General features: G+C 49.5%; 1 protein-coding gene across 2 annotated transcripts in view; it reads right to left on the reverse strand.

Annotated features, from left to right (window-relative positions):
• Positions 1 to 1,379: 1,379 nt before the first annotated feature.
• ahdc1 (AT hook, DNA binding motif, containing 1) overlaps positions 1,380 to 13,899 on the reverse strand; it is a 44,054-nt gene continuing 31,534 nt past the window's right edge. Inside the window, exons 2-5 of one of the 2 annotated variants that reach the window (XM_029658930.2) lie at positions 7,207 to 7,368; positions 5,238 to 6,739; positions 3,364 to 5,096; positions 1,380 to 3,105 (exon numbers count right to left, since the gene is read on the reverse strand). In XM_029658930.2, the coding sequence (XP_029514790.2) occupies positions 1,488 to 3,105; positions 3,364 to 5,096; positions 5,238 to 6,578 (4,692 nt within the window). In that variant the 5' untranslated portion in view covers positions 6,579 to 6,739; positions 7,207 to 7,368 and the 3' untranslated portion in view covers positions 1,380 to 1,487. The remainder of the gene's footprint in view (positions 3,106 to 3,363; positions 5,097 to 5,237; positions 6,740 to 7,206; positions 7,369 to 13,899) is intronic. The other variant, XM_065017837.1, reaches the window with a different exon arrangement.

Below are 13,899 nucleotides of genomic sequence, written 5' to 3' on the forward strand. Positions count from 1 at the left end.
TGCAGTTGGCTTTTGATTGTCATAGCTGGAGAACTGAAGATCTACTGTCCAGAATTAGGAGATAAATTCTGATCCATCATCTTGTCTCTGAAAGTCTCTCCTTAAAAAAAGTTTACAAATCTGAAAAAAAGTTTAGATTTAATACGCCTGAAAGAGAAAGAGAGAGGGAGAGAAAAAACGTAATTATGATGTGATTGTTAAGACAGTAAAACCTTTACATAGCTAAATGGATGAAACCAATGTTAATAAATGTCTTTAGGTGTTGTGTCTAACCCTTTAGTAGAGAGAGGGAGTAGGTTATCTTGTGTCTAACCCTTTAGTAGAGAGAGAGAGTAGGTCCTCTTGTGTCTAACCCTTTAGTAGAGAGAGAGAGTAGGTCCTCTTGTGTCTAACCCTTTAGTAGAGAGAGAGAGTGGGTCCTCTTGTGTCTAACCCTTTAGTAGAGAGAGAGTAGATCCTCTTGTGTCTAACCCTTTAGTAGAGAGAGAGAGTGGGTCCTCTTGTGTCTAACCCTTTAGTAGAGAGAGGGAGTAGGTCCTCTTGTGTCTAACCCTTTAGTAGAGAGAGAGAGTAGGTCCTCTTGTGTCTAACCCTTTAGTAGAGAGAGAGTAGATCCTCTTGTGTCTAACCATTTAGTAGAGAGAGGGAGTAGGTCCTCTTGTGTCTAACCCTTTAGTAGAGAGAGAGTGGGTCTTCTTGTGTCTAACCCTTTAGTAGAGAGAGAGTGGGTCCTCTTGTGTCTAACCCTTTAGTAGAGAGAGGGAGTAGGTTATCTTGTGTCTAACCCTTTAGTATAGAGAGAGAGTAGGTCCTCTTGTGTCTAACCCTTTAGTAGAGAGAGAGAGTGGGTCCTCTTGTGTCTAACCCTTTAGTAGAGCGAGAGAGTAGGTCCTCTTGTGTCTAACCCTTTAGTAGAGAGAGAGAGAGTTGGTCCTTTTGTGTCTAACCCTTTAGTAGAGAGAGAGAGTAGGTCCTCTTGTGTCTAACCCTTTAGTAGAGAGATAGAGAGAGAGTGGGTCCTCTTGTGTCTAACCCTTTAGTAGAGAGAGGGAGTAGGTCCTCTTGTGTCTAACCCTTTAGTAGAGAGAGAGAGAGAGAGAGTGGGTCCTCTTGTGTCTAACCCTTTAGTAGAGAGAGGGAGTAGGCCCTCTTGTGTCTAACCCTTCAGTAGAGAGAGAGTAGATCCTCTTGTGTATTACCTGCAGCTACAAGCTGGTGACACTGAAGCTGTCATCGCTGGGGGGGTCTAGTAGCTGACAGAGCACCCCTCCTCCTCGAGGCGGGGGCTGTGGGTGGTAGCGGGGGTGCATCCCGGGTACGGGTGTAACCCATGTCCTCGGAATGTGGCGAGGACACCAGGGAGGCTTGGGGTGGGGGAGGGGTACGGGGGAGAGCTGCAGGGGGGCTGGTCGCAGCCCTGAGTTGAGGTGGGGAGGCAGGTCCCGTTTGTGAGGTTGCGTGGGCATGGCGCTGTGAGGGGGCGCTCCTCATAAAGCAGGGGGTGAGTGTGGGAGTGGGGGAGAGGTTAGGGTGGGGGTGAGTGTGTGGGGAGATGTTAGGGTGGGAGTGTTGTGTGGTGTTGGGATGGGGTTGGGGTAAGTGTTCGGGTGGGGGTGTGGATGTGGATGTGGATGTTGGTTCTGGTTTGAATGAAGGTGTGTGTTGATGTGCGGGTGTGTATTGATGTGGGGGTTGGTGTGTGTGTGCGGGTTGGTGTTGGGGTTAGGGTGTGTGTGTGGGCTCAAGCTTGTCTGAGGTGCGTGTGGACTCATGTTTGCATGAGGGTTGCTGTTAGGGTGTGTGTGTGTGTTGATGTGTGCGGTAGTGTGAGTGTTAGGGTGATTGTTAGGGCTAGCGTGAGGGTTAACATTAGCGTGTACATGTGTGTTGCCGTGTGCATTAGCATGTGTGTGTGTAGTGGTGTGTGTGTTAGCGTGGGGGCTGCTGAGCGATGCCCCTCCGTACCAATAGGGGGAGCTACAGTAACTGGGAGAATCATACTGGGAGGGGAAGTGGTCCTTGGAAACGGTTGCCAGGTTACGATGGGGGCTCAGCGCTGTTCCACAGTGTGGCAGTAACCGTGGCGATGGTGAGCAAGAGGGGAGAAGGAGGCGGGGGAGGAGCAGGGGTGAGAGGGGGTGGTAGGGCTGGGGAGCGGGGGATAGTTTGGGAGGATAGGAGGAGGATGTGGAAGTCATTCCAGGGGAGAGAGAGGAGGATGAAGCCTCGCCAGGGAAGAGGGCTGGGTAGTGCTCCTCTGAGGACGGGGTGGAGGGATGGGCGGAGTAAGGGCACGGGGAGGGGTACTCACAGGGCTCGGTGGGGTAGCCGAGATGTGAGGTGGGGTTAGGGAGGGGGGAGAGGCTGCTGCTGTCTCCACTGTAGTAGTCAAGGCCTTCCTGGAACAACCCCCCCTGAGCAGCACTCCCTCCACCTCCAACCCCACCCCCAGTAGCCTTACCCTTCTTCCCCCCTGGGGGGCGCTCTCCAGGGGATGGGGACAGCCCCCCTCCTCTGCCACCTCTTACTCCCCTGGCCTGCCGTCCCCCCATTCCACTGCGTTTTCCACCAGAACCCTGGGTTGGGGTGGAGGGCTGCGTCTGGCTTGGGGGGCTGTTGGGAGAGTCTGGGGTGGTCCCTGGTCCTGCTCCTGGTCCGCCACCCCCCTCCTTCTCCGTTTGGGGCTCGGCAGCATTCCGTTTCCTGCGCCCCCGGCTGGGCTTCCCCTGCCCCTGGAAGAGAACGTTCTGGCTCCAGTTGTAGGAGGGGCCTGAGGCGCTCTCATGCCAGTCCATCATCAGCTTCTCCAGACTTGATAGGCTGGACTGTCCTTGACCTCCCTCTCCACCAATAGGAAGAGACTCCCTCCCTCCACCCTGCCTATAAGCCCCACCTCCGGAGCCTGACCCCGAGCCTCCGCCACTGACCCCACCTCCTGACCCGGTGACTCCTAGGTGGGAGGAGTCAGAGGAGGACTCTGATAGACTCTCGAGGAAGGGTTGTCGCTTGGCCTTCTGGGGGGTGTAGTTGGAGATGTCCAGGATGTCTTTGGGCTCGCTGGGGCCTGGGTCACTGCAGCCTCCTGGGTAGCCACCATAGCCCGGCCTGCAGCACACACACACACAGCAGAGGATCGGTTTTAGCAAGGCAAACCACAGAAATTCTAACCTTGATGACATATGTACTTATTTGGAACCCAAGGTGATTTTGTAGATCAGGGTTCTGAGCAGTCCAACTGCAATGTAGCGTAATGTATCTCAAACACAATACACACTTATAAGAGGTTAGGGTAGGGTTGTAGTAGAGTTCTCTAATCCAAATTTTGTGGTTCCAGGTAATTTAGACCTACCTGAAGCTACTTACCTGTAGTTACACTGGTTGGAGGGGTAGTGCCTGTATCCCTCTGGGGAAGATGGGGAGGGGAAAGGGCTGTTCTTGGCCATGGCCATATACCCCCCTCTTCCTGGAGAAGATGGTCCAACCTGCCCAAGGTAGCCCCCATAGCCCCGCTTGGAAAAACTGGAATATCCCATCTGACCCTGGCCCACGGGGGTGGCCGTGGAGGCCTTACTCAGCCCGGCTGCCCCATAAGCTGCGAAGCTGCAGTCTGCGGGTCTTTGTGGCACTGTGCTGCCCCCTGCAGGAGTGGAGGAGGAATAGCCAGGCGTGTAGTGACCGTAGGAGGAGGAGGGATGGGGGGAGCTGGGGGAGTGGGACGGAGGGAGGGAGGGAGGGTTAGATTTGGGGAACGAGGAGGAGGTGGGGGAGTTCTGGGACAGGTTATAACTGTAAGGAGGTCTGGAAGAGGAGGAGGAAGAGGGATGATGTAGGGTTGGGTTCTCCCTTGGCTCTCCTTTGGGGCTGCGTTTAGGGCAGGCTGGGGACCAGCGAGGGCCTGGACCGCGGGCAGGGCTGGAAGAGTCGTAGCTCAGGGTGGGAGGAGGTTTCCTGGGGTCTGGGCGAGGGGAGGAGATGTCCAGGAGGTCTGAAGAGTTGTCAGAGTCCAGCAGGGAGCGGAAATATCCGGCGAACAAACCCTGCGCCTCCTCTCCACCTCCACCGCCTCTGCTTCCGCCAGGGCTACCGTACGCACTCCCTCTCCCCCCCTCACAGGACAGGAAGCCCCCCCTCGGGGAGCCACAAACCTGGTACCCTCCTGGCCCTCTCTCCCTCATGCCTCCCCCTCCTCCCCCAGACACCTCCCCCATTAAACCAGTCTTGTTCCAGCTGCCCCCTGCCTCCCCCTTTAGAACCCCGTTCTTGCGCGAGCGTCGTTTCTTAACCGGCTTCCCCCTCACCCCCAACCCCCATCTCCCCACCTGCAGCCCCTCCTCCCCTGCCTCCCCACCCTTCCCACGTTTCTTGAGTAACCCTGGTTCTGACAGAGCGGGGGTCACTTTCCTTTTCTTCCCGATCGTCTCAAAAAAGTCACTGAAGGAGCTCTTGAAGCCCTCTCCACCGGCTCCTCCTGCTCCTCCTCCTGCTCCTCCTCCCCTGCCTCCAACACCTCCCCCCCTGCCTCCCCTGCGTCTGAACCCTGTGAGTCGGTGGAGCAGGGCGGAGATCCCAGGGTTGTCGGACGGTGTGTGAAAGCTGTCCGGTTCGCTGGGTGTCCAGCAGCGTGGTGGGGAGCAGCGGCCAGTGGCCGGCGGTTGGCGGTTGAGGAATGCCAGTTTGGACAGAACGTCTCCGTACTCCGTCTTCACGTCGTTGGTGTCGTTCACGTACGACGGTTGCGGAGACGGGAGCTTGGCCCGCCGGCGCCGACGAGGTTTCTTGGGCTCGCCATTCCCACCGGTGGTTTTATCCGGTGTTCCAGGTACAACCTGTTTGGGAGGTCGGCCACGGCGACGTTTCAGGATCACAGGAAGTTCTCCAGGCGGGAACATGACCATCACACTCTTCCCGTTGTTCTTCATACGGAGGAGCGCAGTCGGCTCTCGGACTACCGCTGTCCCCCCCTCAGCTCCCTCCAACCTGCCATCACAACCTGCCCCGCCCTTCTCAACTGTCTCCATGGAGGAAATCTTGTAGCTCTTCTGGCGTCGGCTGAGGTTGACTGGGATACGAGCTACCTTCACCACGATACGCCTCACCTGGGGAACAAACACAAACAAACAAATATTATTTCCCGGGTGAAATCTAGTTGTCAAGTGATGTCAAATCAACATGACAAGATGGGTTTTGGTTTCTTTTGACTGCTATGTGATTAATAATGTCATAGAACTTGAACTTACACCAACAAACCGGCGTTTCCGTTTGGTGAGGGGATCTAGTTCACCAGGCTCCTCCTTCTTCACTGCCGGCCGGGGCACTGTATTGGTCAATGGACGAGGCGAGGGATTGGTTGCTGGTCTGGGATTGGTTGCTGATCTGGGCAAAGGTTTGGGCGAGGCTTTCATCGATGGTCTGGGTTGGGATTTTGGTTTGGCATTGGTTGAAGATTTGGGTTGGGGTTTGGTTGAAGTTCTATGTTGGGGTTTGGGCGATGGCCGGGGGGCAGAGTGAGAGGAGGGGCGTGATGAGGGGTGTGTTGAGGGGAGTAGTGCTACAGGTACTGGTGCAGGTGAGGCTGCAGGCTTGAAGGCTGCAGATAGACACTCCTCCACTGTGGGGCGCTCTACCTTCACATGTACACTCACCCTCTCTTTCTCCTCTTCCTCTTCCTCCTCCCTCTCGCTCTCCCTCCCTCCCCTCCTCTCTCCATCCTCAGTGCATCGGCGGATGCGGGAAGACTTGCGTAGCTGGCAGGGGAAGCGAGGTCGACCGGAGCTACGAAGTGCATACTTTCTCTCACTTTCGACAGGTACAGGGGAGGGGTCTACAGGGGCTGGACCAATAGTAGAAAGGTCTGGACAGGCTGGACCGATAGGAGAAAGGCCTGGAGGATTTGGACCAGTAGCACTTGAGGGTTTAGAGAGATCTAGAGGTGTTGAACTAATATTAGGGGCAGGGCTAATGGCTGGGGGCATGTCTCTGTTTGCAGAGTGTGAAGGAGCGGGGCTGCAAGGAGAGAAAGCAGCTTGCTGATTGGTGCAGGCTGAATGATTGAGAGGCAGGAGGACCTGTCGCTGAGGTGATCTGGTGTGTGTCTCTGGTGATGAATCAGTTTTGGGCTGCTCTGGACCAGCAGAGTCCAAGTGTGTGTGAGCATCCATTTGTCTGTGAGCACTTGTGTGTGTGTGAGTGTCCATGCACGTCTCTGCGGGTGTCTGCATTTGGATGTCCTTGTGTGTCTGCATGCCTATGAAGGTCTGTCCAGGTGTGTGTGTTGGAGCGTTGTTGAGTGTGTGTGTCTCTGTCTGCCTCCGTCTGCGTGTTCCAAGGACAGGCCTCCTGTGCAGGTGAAGACCGTTAGACAGGGAGGGGGGTGAGGGGGAGGGTAAAAGTTCAAGGGTCTCCTGAGCTCCAGCCTCAGCACTGGGTTCCACTGTGACCTCCTCCTGTACCTTTACAGCCCTTTCCCCCTCAAACGCCACCCGCGACCCCTCGCACCCCTGCTCCTCCACTACGGCCCTGCCGTCACACCCCACCCTCCCCCCTCCCCCCGACCGCAGGCGTCCAGACAGGCGGCTCATCCACCCAGGGCGACAGCGATGATAATGTCAAAGTGAGAGTCAGTGTTGGGCCCCAGTGATCCTCTTCGGAGAGGTTAGGGAGCTCTCTCCCTCTCTCTGTTTGTCTGTGTTTATGTGTGTTCCTCTGAAGTCACAGACCTATATCCTGAAGGGTTGGGGACCTGAGGAGAGTGAGATACATAAGATCAACACACTCCGAACAGTAGATTCTAACAGAGAATTAACGTAATGTGAAAGGGAGAAGTTGGGATTAGGTGTCAATCATTCTCATTCATATAGGATTGGGATCATTTTGTAAACAGATTTAGGGCTCCAATCAATTCGTATCTCAGACGTGTAGCTTTACAGCGAGACTGAAATTTAAAAGCAATGTTCCCACATTAGCGGAGACTGCATTCACAGTACAGGCGGCATATGTCTGCTCAATCGAAAATTACCTTTTACATTTTTATCGAGCAAACGCTTCAGCGATCCAGATTGAATAGAGCCTATAGTTTGGACCACAAATACTTTGATGTAACAGATCAGTAACTTTGATGTATGATAGTTTCATTTTTGGGTGAAGTGTTCCTCTACTGTTACCAAGAAGTAACATTGATAGAACATTGACACACATGCTGTCATTTACCATTCTGGTAGAGTTTATCCAGGCCGGCTGTCTGTCTGCTGCGGTTCTTTGGGTCGCCAGTATGTCAGTACAGTTCATGCACACATACTACACACTCGTCTCTAACACACACTATAAACTCTCCTCTCTTTCTCAGCTGATGCTCTTGACTGCCCATCACTTCTAAAGAGAGAGAGAAAGAGAAAGCACAAGGGGGGGGGGGGGGGCGAGAGAGCCAGAGAGAGAGAGAAAAGGATTAAGAGGGAGATGGACAGCCATTAACAGGACAGCCGTGATGTTTGACTAGAAGGTTACACACACATACACACACACACACATTGTGACTTTACAGTCCCAAACAGGGAAAGATAAATGTGTGAATAACCAGCAGAGGGAGGCAGAGAAATGATGAATAGAAGTCAGATTATGTTTGGTGGAGAGGGAGAGATGGAGGGATGTATACAAAAGAAACACAGTAAAGATACCATTCCACTCTCATTTGGCTTTTCATTTTTTTTCACAAGATAGATTACAAGCTCTCTAGCCATTGTCAGCAGTGTTGGGGAGTCTGTGTGCCAACCCCAAGACCACAGCCAATCGCATTCAAACAACAACACAACTAACTTGACTAGTCTTGCGGTTGGGTAAGCTAGCTAGGTAGTTTTGTTAGCTAGCGAGCTTGTAATCTATCTTGTGAAAAAAAATGAAAAGCCAAATGAGAGTGGAATGGTATCTTAAAAACCACATTCACACACAATCATTTCCATTGTCAGCAGTGTTGGGGAGTAGTGAACTACATGTAGTTCAACTAGTAATTACAATTTTAAAAAATCGTAGCTTGGTGGTGGTTGAACTAAATAAAAATCTTAGTAGTTATTATATATAATATAATTATAATAATAAGTTATATGTTTCAAAAGTACTTTTTTCCATGTAGTGGTGCAGCTAACAGCTGGAACGACTATACACACTACTTGTTTTGCAAAAAAGATAACAAAATATGAGTGAAAAAGGCTATTTATTTCATATTCACAAACCTCCTAGTTAGCACATTTGGTTTCTTGGAAGTTTTGGGGAACATCTGTTTTTGGTTTCTCATTGGTTCTGGGAACGAAGCCATACGTTTCCTGACCGGTAAAACAGAACGTTTAAAAAACACGTTTCAAAAAGACTTTTAATAACACTGCTAGCTTAGGTTAACTGTTTTGAACTCGAAGCACAGGACACATTAAATGAATTTGCTTCATCATGCTAACACATATTTTTTTATTGTGGCACGGGGTCAGCGTACGGAAGTCCGAGAGGACATATGAATGAAACAATTATTCCCACGTTATGTCGAGATCACAACTTATTTATCTCATTATCACGACATAACAAAAGTTGTTTTGTCGAGATCACAAGATAAACTATAAATAGGAGTGGACGTATTGATGGCTGAGACGGCAGCACATACGTTTTTATTGATTGCTACACTAAGGGATGGTACATTTCATGCTAACATCATGCTTTCATTTGTGTTTGGAGCTCATTATCAGTTTATAAGTTAGAATGCTAGCAAGCTAAATGTCCCTCACCTTGAGCTAAGAGCTCTTGGGGCATCTAAACCCTTGTGGGGCATTTAAGCCATGAACGATGGCTGACAGGCAGCCCTGTCTCCCAGTCTGTGTGCCAACCCCAAGACCACAGCCAATCGCATTCAAACAACAACACAACTAACTTGACTAGTCTTGCGGTTGGGTAAGCTAGCTAGGTAGTTTTGTTAGCTAGCGAGCTTGTAATCTATCTTGTTATCTAGCTTGCTTAACTGATACAGTATGTGTATAATTGTAAGGGACACCATGTTTTATGGATAATATTTAAAAGTACAAAGTGGGTGAGCTCCATTCCTGACAGGCTGATCAGATACAGTAGCAGCCTCAGTGCTTGATCAGATACAGTAGCAGCCTCAGAGGCTGATAAATCAGGATTCTGCCCTTTTGGCTGTTTCATGGGTCAAGCTCCTTGCAGGCAGATTAGCAGTCAAGGGCATTATGTATATGTGACCGACCGCCTTGATTCGGTCTTATGTAGCAAAATTTGAAATGGTGTTTTTTACATTGGATAAAAGCAGAGACTCAGAGCTACAAAATGGTATATCATACACTGCATCTGAGGAACAATGGGAAAGTCATTCTGCTTTGAAAATGTATAAACTTGTCAAATCAAATCAAACTTTATTTGTCACATGCGCCCGAAAACTACAAGTGTAGACTTTACCGTGAAATTCTTACTTACAAGCCCTTAACCAGCAGTGCAGTTCAAGAAGAGTTAAGAAAATATTGACCAAGTAGACTAAAATAAAAAGTAATAATGAAAGGTATAACAATAACAATAACAATAATAAGGCTATACACAGGGCCCTGGTACCGAATCAGTGTGCAGGGGTACAGGTTAGTTTGTACATGTAGGTGGGAGTGAAGTGACTATGCATAGATAATAAACAGAGAGTAGCAGCAGTGTTGAAAAATGTTGGGGGGGTCAATGTAAATTGTCCGGTGGCCTTATTGTTCAGTAGTCTTATGGCTTGGGGGTAGAAGCTGTTGAGAAGCCTTTTCGTCCTAGACATGGCGCTCCGGTACCGCTTGCAGTGTGGTAGCAGAGAAAACAGTTTATAACTTGGTTGACAATTTTTCTCTGACAATTTAATGGGCTTTCCTCTGACACCGCCTATTGTATAGGTACTGGATGGCAGGAAGCTTGGCCCCAGTAATGTACTGGGCCGGTCACACTACCCTCTGTAGCACCTTACGGTCAGATGCCGAGCAGTTGCCATACCAGGCGTCTCTCAATGGTGCAGCTGCAGAACCCTTTGAGGATCTGGGGACCCATGCCCCTCTCCTGAGGGGGAAAATGTTTTGGAATGCCCTCTTCACGACTGTCTTGGCATGTTTGGACCATGATAGTTCGCTGGTGATGTGGACACCAAGGAACTTGAAACTCTCGACCCACTCCACTACAGCCCCGTCAATGTTAATGGGGGCCTGTTCGGCCCGCCTTTTCCTGTAGTCCACGATCAGCTCCTTGTCTTGCTCACATTGAGGGAGAGGTTGTTGTTCTGGCACCACACTGTCAGTTCACTGAGCTCCTACATATAGGCCGTCTCATCGTTGTCGGAGATCAGGCCTACCACTGTTGTGTCGTCAGAAAACTTAATGATGGTGTTGGAGTCGTGTTTGGCCACGCAGTCGTGGGTGAACAGGGAATACAGGAAGGGACTAAGTACACACCTCTGAGGGGCCCCAGTGTTAAGGATCAGCGTGGCAGAAGTATTGTTCCTACTCTTACCACCTGGGGGTGGCCCGTCAGGAAGTCCAGGATCCAGTTGCAGAGGGAGGTGTTTAGTTCCAGAGTCCTTCGCTTATTGATGAGCTTTGTGGGCACTATGGTGTTGAACGCTGAGCTGTAGTCAATGAACAGCATTCTCACATAGGTGTTTCTTTTGTCCAGGTGAGAAAGGACAGTGTGCAGTGCGATTGAGATTGCGTCATCTATGGATCTGTTGGGAGTGGTATGCGAATTGGAGTTGGTCTAGGGTGTCTGGAAGGATGCTGTTGATATGAGCCACGACCAGCCTTTCAAAGCACTTCATGGCTACCAACGTGAATGCCACAGGGCGGTAATCATGTTACCTTCACTTCCTTGGGCACAGGGACTACGGTGGTCTGCTTGAAACATGTAGGTATTACAGACTCGGTCAGGGAGAGGTTGAACATTTCAGTGAAGACACTTGACAGTTGGTCCGCACATGCTTTGAGTACAAGTCCTGGTAATCCGTCTGGCCCAGCAGCTTTGTGAATGTTGACCTGTTTTGTTCACATCGGCTACCGAGAGCGTAATCACACAGTCATCCAGAACAGCTGGTGCTCTCGTGCATGCTTCAGTGTTGCCTGCCTCAAAGCGAGCATAAAATAAATTTAGCTAATCTGGTAGGCTCGCATCACTGGGCAGCTTGTGTCTGGGTTTCCCTTTGTAATCCGTAATAGTTTTCAAGCCCTGAATTCGGAGTAGATAGCCAGAGCGAATTTACCAGCTACATCTATCAACAGTTTTCGCAGTGACATTCTATTGAAATGGTTACTTGCATGTAGCTAGCTAGCTAAACAATTAGCCATAATCCCAACTCATGATGTAATAACCCTGCATGAATCTGCAGGTAGCTAACCAACCAGGTTCAATGTTATCTAGCTAACATTAACCTATATCTAGCAAAACAATTGGCTCTGAGATACAAATAATAAGATCATACACATAACGTTAGCTAGCGAGCCAGCCAGCTAACGTTAGCTGGCTAGCTAACAGTACACTTTAATTTGAAATGAAAATGACTTTCTGTCAAAATTAGAAACGTTTAATATCTGAAAATGTAGCTAGCTAGACTATCTTACCTGTATACATCATTGGTGGATGCTTCTCCCTGTCATGGATGCCATGGTTGCCCTTAGTTTGAAGATGTAATCCAGATACAGGTGTTTTCTTCATCTCCTCACCTATCATACTCTAATTCCACTGATTTCAAAACTAGGTCCTTCAGAAAGTGAAGATAGGGCCTCCCGGGTGGCGCAGTGGTTAAGGGCGCTGTACTGCAGCGCCAGCTGTGCTAATCCATCCACCTGACAGGTGTGGCATATCAAGAAGCTGACAATAAAAGGCCACTCTAAAATGTGCAGTTTTGTCACACAACACAATGCCACAGATGTCTCAAGTTTTGAGGGAGTGCACAATTGGCATGCTGTCTGCAAAAATGTCCACGAGAGCTGTTGTCAAATAATTTTATGTTAATTTCTCTACACTAAGCCACCTCCAAAGACGTTTTAGAGAATTTGGCAGTACGTCCAAACGGCCTCACAACCTCAGACCATGTGTAACCACACCAGCCCAGGACCTCCACATCCAGCTTCTTCACCTGTGGGATCGTCTGAGACCAGCCACTTGGACAGCTGGTGAAACTGAGAAGATTTTCTGTCTGTAATAAAGCCCTTTGGTGGGGAACAACTCATTCTAATTGTCAGGGCCTGGCTCCCCAGTGGGTGGGCCTATGCCCTCCCAGGCCCACCCATGGCTGCGCCCCTGCACAGTCATTTGAAATACATAGATTAGGGCCTAAAGAATTTATTTCAATTGAATGATTTCCTTATATGAACTCAGTAAAATAATTTTTAATTGTTGCATGTTGCGTTTATATTTCTGTTCAGTATATACAGGGCATTCAGAACCCTTTTTCACCTTTTCCACATTTTGTTACAGCCTTATTCTAAAATGTTTTTTCCCCAATTCTCTGCAGATACTCTCAGGTTGGATGGGGAGCATCGCTGCACAGCTATTTTCAGAGATGTTAGATCGGGTTTAAGTCTGCGCTCTGGCTGGACCACTCAAGGACATTCAGCGACTTGTCCCGAAGCCACTCCTGCATTGTCTTCATCTCTGTGCTTAGGGTTGTTGTCCTGTTGGACAACGCCCCTGTCTAAGGTCCCGAGCGCTCTGGAGCATGTTTTCATCAAGGATCTCTCTGTAATTTGCGCCGTTCATTTTCCCTTGATCCTGACTAGTCTCCCAGTCCCTGACGCTGAAAAACATCCCCACAGCATGATGCTGCCACCACCATGCTTCCCTGTAGGGATTTTTTTATTTTACCTTTATTTAACTAGGCAAGTCAGTTAAGAACAAATTCTTATTTACAATGACAGCCTTGGAACAGTGGGTTAACTGCCTTGTTCAGGGGTAGAATGACAGATTTTCACCTAGTCAGCTTAGGGATTCGATCTAGAAACCTTTCGGTTACTGGCCCAACGCTCTAACCACTAGGCTACCTGCCGCCCCATATATGGATGGTGCCAGGTTTCCTCCAGACATGACGCTTGGCATTCAGGCAAAGAGTTCAGTCTTGGTTTCATCAGACCAGAGAACCTTTATGTGCCTTTTGGCCATCTCTAAGTGGGCTGTCATGTGCCTTTTACTGAGGAGTGGCTTCTGTCTGGCCACTCTATCATAAAGGCCTGATTGGTAGAGTGCTGCAGAGATGGTTGTCCTTTTGGAAGGTTCTCCCATCTCCACAGAGGAACTCTGAGACTCTGTCAGAGTGACCATCGGATTCTTGGTTACCTCCCTGACAAAGGCCCTTCTCCCCCGATTGCTCAGTTTGACCGGGCGGACAGCTCTAGAAAGAGTCTTCCATTTAAGAATGATGGAGGCACCTGTGTTCTTGGGGACATTCATTGCTGCATAAATGTTTTGGTATCTTTCCCCAGATCTGTGCCTCGACACAATCCTGTCTCTACAGACAATTCCTTCGACCTCATGGCTTGTTGTTTTTTTACATGCACTGTCATCTTTGGGACCTTATATAGACCGGTTTGTTCCTTTTCAAATCATGTCCAATCAATATAATTTACCACAGGTGGATTCCAATCAAGTTGTAGAAACATCTCAAGGATGATCAATGAAAACAGGATGCACCTGAGCTCAATTTCGGGTCTGAAAACTTATGTGAATAAGGTATCTGTTTTTTATTTGTAATAAATGTGTTTATTACAAATACAAAAAACTGTTTTCACTTTGTCATTATGGGGTATTTTGTGTAGATTGATGAGGGGCAGCAGGTAGCCTAGTGGTTAGAGCATTGGGCCAGTAACCGAAAGCTGACAAGGTAAAAATCTGTCGTTCTGCCCCTCAACA

The sequence above is a fragment of the Oncorhynchus nerka genome, linkage group LG4 (assembly GCF_034236695.1).
Source record: "Oncorhynchus nerka isolate Pitt River linkage group LG4, Oner_Uvic_2.0, whole genome shotgun sequence".
Classification (NCBI taxonomy): Eukaryota; Metazoa; Chordata; class Actinopteri; order Salmoniformes; family Salmonidae; genus Oncorhynchus; species Oncorhynchus nerka.